Source organism: Piliocolobus tephrosceles, chromosome 11 (genome assembly GCF_002776525.5).
Source record: "Piliocolobus tephrosceles isolate RC106 chromosome 11, ASM277652v3, whole genome shotgun sequence".
Classification (NCBI taxonomy): domain Eukaryota; kingdom Metazoa; phylum Chordata; class Mammalia; order Primates; family Cercopithecidae; genus Piliocolobus; species Piliocolobus tephrosceles.
In genome coordinates this window covers 105,170,853-105,178,904 of record NC_045444.1, presented here as the reverse complement: position 1 = coordinate 105,178,904, position 8,052 = coordinate 105,170,853, and the positions used below count along the sequence as shown (strand labels likewise).

Below are 8,052 nucleotides of genomic sequence, written 5' to 3'. Positions count from 1 at the left end.
AAAAAAAAAAAAAAAAGATTGTGAGGATCGGGCACGTGGCTTATGCCTATAATCCCACCACTTTGGGAGGCCGAGACTGGCAGATCACCTGAGCTCAGGAGTGCAAGACCAGCCTGGCCAATGTGGTGAAACCCCCTCTCTATAAAAACACAAAAATGAGCTGGGTGTGGTGGCACACGCATGTAATCCCAGCTACTCAGGAGGCTGAGACAGAAGAATTGTTTGAACCCAGGACACAGGGTTTGCAGTGAGCCCAGATGGCACCAATGCGCTCCAGCCTGGGTGACAGGGCGAGACTCCGTCTCAGAAAAAAAAAAAAAAAAAAGGCCAGTGTGAGCAGTAGCTCACACCTATAATCCCAGCACTTTGGGAGGCTGAGGCAGGCAGATCACCTGAGGTTGGGAGTTCGAGACCAGTCTGACCAACATGGAAAAACCCTATCTCTACTAAAAATACAAAATTAGCTGGGTGTGGTGGCAGATGCCTCTAATCCCAGCTATTCGGGAGGCTGAGGCAGGATAATCACTTGAACCCAGGAGGCAGAGGTGGCAGTGAGCCAAGATCATGCCATTGCACTCCAGCCTGGGCAATAAGAGTGTAACTTTGGGCCAGGCGCGGTGGCTCACGCCTTTAATCCCAGCACTTTGGGAGGCCGAGGCGGGCGGATCACAAGGTCAGGAGATCAAGACCACGGTGAAACCCCGTCTCTACTAAAAAAAATACAAAATTTAGCCGGGCACGGTGGCGGGCGCCTGTAGTTCCAGCTACTCTGGAGGCTGAGTCAGGAGAATGGCGTGAACCCGGGAGGCGGAGCTTGCAGTGAGCCGAGATCACGCCACTGCACTCCAGCGTGGGCGACACAGCGAGACTCCGTCTCAAAAAAAAAAAAAAAAAAAAAAAAAGACTGAAACTCCATCTCAAAGAAAAAAAGATTGTGAGGCTGGAATCCCAGCACTGGGAGGTCGAGGTAGGAGGACTGCTTGAGGCCAGGAGTTTGAGATCAGCTTGGGCAATATAGTAAGGCTCTGTCTCTTTAAAAAAATAATAATAATAAGCCCGATGCAGTGGCTCATGTCTGTAATCCCAGCACTTTGGGAGGCCAAGGCAGGCAGATCACAAGGTCAGGAGTTTAAGACCAGCCTGACCAACATGGTGAAACCCTGTCTCTACTAAAAATACAAAAATTAGCCGGACGTGGTGGTGTGAGCCTGTAATCCCAGCTACTCAGAAGGCTGAGGCAGGAGAATCACTAGAACCCAGGAGGCGGCGGTTGCAGTGAGTCTAGATCGTGCCACTGCACTGCAGCCCGGGCGACAGAGCAAGACTCCGCTTAAAAAAAAAAAAAAAAAATAGCCAGGCATGGTGCCGTACACCTGTAGTCTCAGCTACTCAGGAGGCTGAGATGGGAGAATTGCTTGACCCCATGAGTTCAAGGCTGCAGTGAGCCATGATTGCACCACATTACATTCCACCCTGTTGTCCAGGTGACAGAATGAGACACTGTCTCAAATAAATAAATCAAAAGATTGTGGTACTGAGGATGTATCACTTATGTAGTATTCCTACAAAAATATATACAACCTGAATCTATTCATGAGGAAATAATCAATTTGAGGAATATTCTACAAAATAACTGACATGTACCTCAAAACTATCAGTCATTAAATACAAAGAAAGACAAGAACTGTTCCAGATTCAAAGAGACTAAGGAGGCATAACAACTAAATGCAATGTGTGGGCTGGGCGCAGTGGCTCACTGTAATCCCAGCACTTTGTGAGGCCGAGGGAGGTGGATCACTTGAATCCAGGAGTTCGAGACCAGCCTGGACAATATGGTGAAAACTTCCCTCTAAAAAAATACAAAAATCAGCCAGGTGTAGTGGCAGGTGCCTGTAGTCCCAGCTACTCAGAAGGCTGAGGCAGGAAAATTGCTTGAGCTCAGGAGTCAGAAGTTACAGTGAGGCGAGATCGCACTCATTGCACTCCACCCTGGCAACAGAATAAGATCCTGCTAAATAAATAAATAATGCAATGTGTGATACTGGATTGGATCGTGGAGCAGAAAAAAAATTTTCATAAAGCACACTACTGAAGCAACTAGCAAAATTTGAATAAGGATTATAGATTAGTTTATTAGTCTATCTTAATAGTATCATATCAATGTTAAATTTCTGACTTTCATAATTGTACTGTGGTAGTGTAAGTGAAGGATCTTGTTTTAGGAAATATGCACTAAAGTATTTAGGGGTAAAGGGGCATGTGTACAATTTACCCTAAAATGATTCAGAAAGATGCTATGTCCATAGGGAGAGAGAGAGAATGGTAAAGCAAAGGAGACAAAAGTTTTACAAATTTGGGGTAAAAGTGTTGTTAAGGGCTGGGTGTGGTGGCTCAAGCTTATAATCCCAGCACTTTGGGAGGCCGAGGCAGGCAGATCAGCTAAGGTCAGGAGTTCGAGACCAGCCTAGCCAACATGGTGAAACCCCGTCTCTACTCAAAATATAAAATTAACTGGGCGTGATGGCACATGCCTGTAATTTCAGCTACTTGGGAAGCTGAGGCAGGAGAATTGCTTGAACCCAGGAGGCAGAGGTTGCAGTGAGCCAAGATCATGCCGTTGCACTCCAGCCTGGGCAACAAGAGCAAAATTCTATCTCAAAAAAACAAAAAAAATAAAAAGTGTTGCTATGGTTGGAATGTTCTGTCCTCTCCAAAACTCACGTGTTAGAAACTTAATCTCCATTGCACCAGTGTTAGGAGGCAGCGCTTAATCAGAAGTGTTTAGGTCACAAGGGCTCTGCCTTCACAGTCACAAGGGACTGATGCTATAAGAAGGCCTTGCAAGAGTGAGTTCATTCTCTTCCGCACTTCTGCAAAGTGAGGACACTGCATTCTTCCCCGCTAAAGGACTGGGCATTTGGGGCACCCTCCTGGAGACTATGACCCAATCTGCTGGCACCTTGATCTTGAACTTTCCAGACTCCAGAACTGTAAGAAATAAATTTCTGTTCTTTATAAATTACCCTGTCTTAACTATTCTGTTATAGCAGCACAAAACAGACTAAGACAAGGGTATACACAGGAATTATTTGTGGTATTTTCAAAATTATTCTTTAAGTTTGAAATTATTTCAAAAAAAGGCAAAACTAAAAAAAAAAACATATTAATAAAATACTGTAGACCGGGCACAGTGGCTCACGCCTGTAATCCCAGCACTTTGGGAGGCTGAGGCGGGCAGATCATCTGAGGTCAGGAGTTTGTGACTAGCCTGGCCAACATGGTGAAACCCCATCTCTATTAAACATACAAAAATTAGCCAGGTGTGGTGTTGGGTGCCTGTAATCCCAGCTACTTAGGAGGCTGAGGCAGGAGAATTGCTTGAACCCAGGAGGCGGAGGTTGCAATGAGCCAAGATCGCGCCACTGCACTCCAGCCTGGGCGACAGGGTGAGACTCTGTCTCGAAAAGGAAAAAAAAAAAGGATTATGGTAAAACTACATGCTCTGGTGTAGAAAGATCCCAGATTATATGGTGAAAGAGGTATGATGCAAAACAATACATATAATAAAACTCAGTAATGTAAAAACAGCAAACTATAAATGTCTATGTGTGCTTATGCATGTGTGTGAAATTACAGAAAGTTTGGAAGGAGACAGACTAAATTAATAACACTAGTCACCTTGGAGACTGACCCAATGAGGACTTTCATTTTTACCTATGTGTTTCCATTTTAAATAATTATATTTTCAGATACTGTGCAATTAAAATCTATAAATGAATAATAAAGCAATACTTTTTAACACAAAGGAAGCTCATACTTAGGGAGCTTGGAATCACTGTTCTATAAAAACATCTACCTAGACCCAACATCCCATGAAAGAAACAAAGTCAGTAAGAACCCCTAGGGCTTACCTCATTTTCCAGGTCCACTGCATCAGTGCCCCGCTGGCCCAGCACCTCTGGCCTCTCCTCTGGGAATGCTTGTCCACAATCTGGGGTGGTCCAGTTTTCCCTGCCAGAGGAAGCCAGGGAGTAGAATGGGTTCCAAACCTATGAGTCCTAGGGTTCATTAACTTGTCACTCTCTGTAGGCCCATGACAGGAATGAGAAAAAAGCCACATAGGATTGACTAGAGGAGACTTCTTTCTGGGATGTAGGATATGACCAGTACAGGATATGTTGACTACTACACAAATATCCTTAACTGTCTTCTTATTTTAGAGCTTATTCTCGAGTCTACTTTGCAGTTTTCATCTATGGCTCTCAACTCAAAACAATCTTCCCTCTTGGATGGAGATGATTCTTTCCCTTTCAGCCAACCTTTCAGTCAATGTACATAAAGAAGAGAAAGTCCCCAAGTTTCCTGATGAATCAGAAAAACATCTATAATTAGAATCCAAGAACCCAGGACTCAGACTCTCAAGGCTCTACCCATATTTAGGCAATGGCTAGTGACAGGGACTATTTTGTATTTGCTTTGACTAGAGTCAAAGATATGCAAGATACCTCACCCTATAAATACCTAGCTATACCCTTCTCACCGAGGTGCAGGTGGCGCCTCTCCAGTCTCTGACTCAACCCAGCTGCTCTTCATTTCTGAGGCTAAGATCCCGGCCAGGAGGCTTGATTCCTGAGGAGTGGCCCCGAGTCTGGGCAGAGGGGCTGTGCCAGGAGCCACCTTGCTGGTCTTGTCCTCTTGCTCAAGGGCAGGTCCTGTGTTCTGATGTTTCTATGGGAGGTAGGGGGCAATACTGGATCAGAGCTATTTGGTTGCCATAGGACAATATGAATGCTATTCATGGCCCTTCTCCAACCCTAGAAAGTCACCCTCCTCCTCTAACTCCCCAGTCACTAGCCTGGTCATTTCACATATTTTCCTCTGCCCTACACACCTTCTGCATGGCCTCCTCAGCCATGCGTTTATAGGCCTGAGTCAAGATGCGAGACTGATTACCCTTGGGGGCCAATCGATGGGCCTGTTCGTCCTTTAGGACCTGAAGTTCTGGGGGTAGGCGGCTGGTGAATGGAGTCCCCAAATCTGGGCCTGCCGGCTCAGTTATTACTGCAGGGAGGGAAGAGGAGGAAGACATGATCATGGGGGCTGTAGTCTCTATGTCCACTTGGCCAGGGACAACTTCAGTGTCTCCAGGCTTCTGTGGAAGAAGATCATTTTGAGAAAGTGAAAGAGAGAGTGGGGTTACAAGGGAAGTGGCAAAGGTTAGGCAAAGGGCTAGGAAGAAAGTTCAAGCTGGTGGAGGACAGAGGATATGTTAGATCTAGATGGTCCGGGAAGGGAAAGGGAAGTAGTCTGGAGGAAGTACTGGGAAGTACAAGAGCCCTGGGAACCCTGACAACTCACTCGTGACACGACCAGCAATAAAGGGGTGATGTAAGAGGTCTGGCCAGGACAGTCGCTGCCGGGGGTCTTTGGTGAGCAGTCCCTGCAGGAAGTTCTACAGAAAGAAAAAATATTCCATCAGTCATTCTTTCTCTTCCCTTAAGTCTCTCTCTAACTTATCAGCAGAACTGGCAAACCAAGAATCCCATATCCATTCTCACAGCAGACGAGCTGCTCTTGATCATGCCCTCTGAAAACTTTGTTCAGGTCCCATTTTCCTGGCTGAAATCAAGGACAGATCACTGTTTCACCTCCTAGGGACAGGACCCTAAATCCTGCTCACAGACATTTTGTAACCCCAGAAGTAAAAACAAATTTTAATGCACCAACTTTGTAAAGAAGGGAGAAAAAACACTGGGAGAAAGAGATGTCACCTTCATAATGATCTTCAGAAAGCAAACATTCAAAGAACTCCCAAACTATTCACGCTGCCCTCCCTTTGACTATGGTTTGTTTGTGGCTGGGTAGGAACAGACGCATTTTTGGTTAAAAGCACACTCACACGCACAAGTAATTGTGTGAAGGTGCGTTTGGGAGTACTCAAAAACAGAAATCTTTCTGCAAGTCTTCAGAGGTGGAGAGATAGGGAGACAGTCTCTGAAAAGGATATACCATAATAGGAATCTTTGGGGAAATCCTCAATTGGGCCTCAAATAGGAAGAGAGGTACTAGTAGATTCTGACCACTGTTCTAAAACAAAGTGATCTGTATAACTATGGATCTTGCTGGAGATACCTGCGTATCTGCCCATATGGAGAATAAATATCCTATGCGCACCTCCTCCACTTAAGGTTCCTTCATTTAGATCATTCTTGACAATTATTTGGGCCCCCTCAACTCAACAGGGGAGGAATTTGTTGTTCCTTTTCATCTCAGATAAAGGAAAGCTGTAATGAGGTTTCACTCTGGGAGAAGACTGCATTTAAATGCCATTGAAGATCTATAATCTTGCCCTACATAAAATAAAAGAAGGTTGGGTGCAGTGGCTCATGCCTGTAATCCTAACTCTTTACAAGTTGAGACAGGAAGATTGCTTGAGGCCAGACATTTGAGACAAGCCTGGGCAACATGGTGAGACCCTGTCTCTAAAAAATTTTTTTTAATTTAATTAATTAAAAAAGAAATAGAGGCCGGGCGCAATGGCTCACCCCTGTAATCCCAGCACTTTGGGAGGCCAAGGTGGGCGGATCATGAGGTCAGGAGATTGAGACCATCCTGGCTAACATGGTGAAATCCCGTCTCTACTACAAATTACAAAAAATTAGCCGGGTGTGGTGGCGGGCACCTGTAGTCCCAGCTACTAGGGAGGCTGAGGCAGGAGAATGGCATGAACCCAGGAGGCGGAGCTTGCAGTGAGCCGAGATTGCACCACTGCACTCCAGCCTGGGCAACACAGCAAGACTCCATCTCAAAAAAAAAACAATAGAAAAGAAGTCCAACTCCTCTCCAACTCTCTTCCCTCCTCCAGCCTACTGACTTAGTCACAATGAGTAGGCACCACCTCTATCATCTGCTCCTAATCACTGAACCAGCTCCACCAGCTCTCACCATTCTGATAGCTTTGGACTGAAAGCTATGTAGACAACACCTAGAATGTGAACATTGCGTCTGACAGGAAATAAGTGGAATTGATAGCATGCAAGAGCACCAGTATCGATCTCTGGTATCTTCCAGTTACCTTTTCGTTGTAATAAAGCATAGCCTGGCTCGAACTGGAGTTACCATTCTCAGGTTTGGCAAACTTTAGAACACCCTCCCAGAATAAGACCCTGCAGTAGAAAAGCAAGACTGCCTGGCCCAGCTCCGGCATTGATATGGTTTGGATTTGTATCCCCATCCAAATCTCATGTTGAATTGTAATCCCCAATGTTGGAGGAGGGGCCTGGTAGGAGGTGACTGGATCGTGGGGGAGGACTTCCCCCTTGCTGTTTTCATGATAGTGAGTGAATTTTCACGAGATCTGGCTGTTTAAAAGTATGTAGCACTGGCCGGGCACTGTGGCTCAAGCCTATGATCTCAGCACTTTGGGAGGCCGAAGCAGGTGGATCACCTGATGTTGGGAGTTCGATACCAGCTTGACCAATGTGGAGAAACCCTGTCTCTACTAAAAATACAAAATTAGCTGGGCATGGTGGTGCATGCTTGTAATCCCAGCTCTCGGGAGGCGGAGGCAAGAGAATCACTAGGAACCAGGAAGCGGAGGTTGTAGTAAGCTGAGATCGCACCATTGCACTCCAGCCTGGACAAGAGCAAACTCTGTCTCAGGCTGGGAGCAGTGGCTCACGCCCGTAATCCCAGCACTTTGGGAGGCCAAGGCAGGCGAGTCACGAGGTCAGGAGATTGAGACCATCCTGACTAACACAGAGAAACCCTGTCTCTACTAAAAAATACAAAAAAATTAGCTGGGTGTGGTGGTGGGCACCTGTAATCCTAGTTACTTGGGAGGCTGAGGCAAGAGAACAGCGTGAACCCGGGAGGCGGAGAATGCAGTGAGCCGAGATCACGCCACTGCACTCCAGCCTGGGCGACAGAGCAAGACTCCGTCTCAAAAAAAAAAAAAAACTCTGTCTCAAAAAAAAAAAAGTGTGTAGCACCTTTCCCTTCTCTCTCTTCCTCCTGATCTGCCACATAAGATATGCCTGTTTCTCCTTTGCT

General features: G+C 46.0%; 1 protein-coding gene across 1 annotated transcript in view; it reads right to left on the bottom strand.

The window, feature by feature from the left end:
• Nucleotides 1–8,052, bottom strand: part of STK36 (serine/threonine kinase 36) — a 32,014-nt gene that overhangs the window by 19,147 nt on the left and 4,815 nt on the right. The window contains exons 7-10 of the mRNA XM_023221211.2: nt 5,359–5,452; nt 4,892–5,061; nt 4,541–4,728; nt 3,912–4,011 (exon numbers count right to left, since the gene is read on the bottom strand). Of these exons, the coding sequence (XP_023076979.2) occupies nt 3,912–4,011; nt 4,541–4,728; nt 4,892–5,061; nt 5,359–5,452 (552 nt within the window). The remainder of the gene's footprint in view (nt 1–3,911; nt 4,012–4,540; nt 4,729–4,891; nt 5,062–5,358; nt 5,453–8,052) is intronic.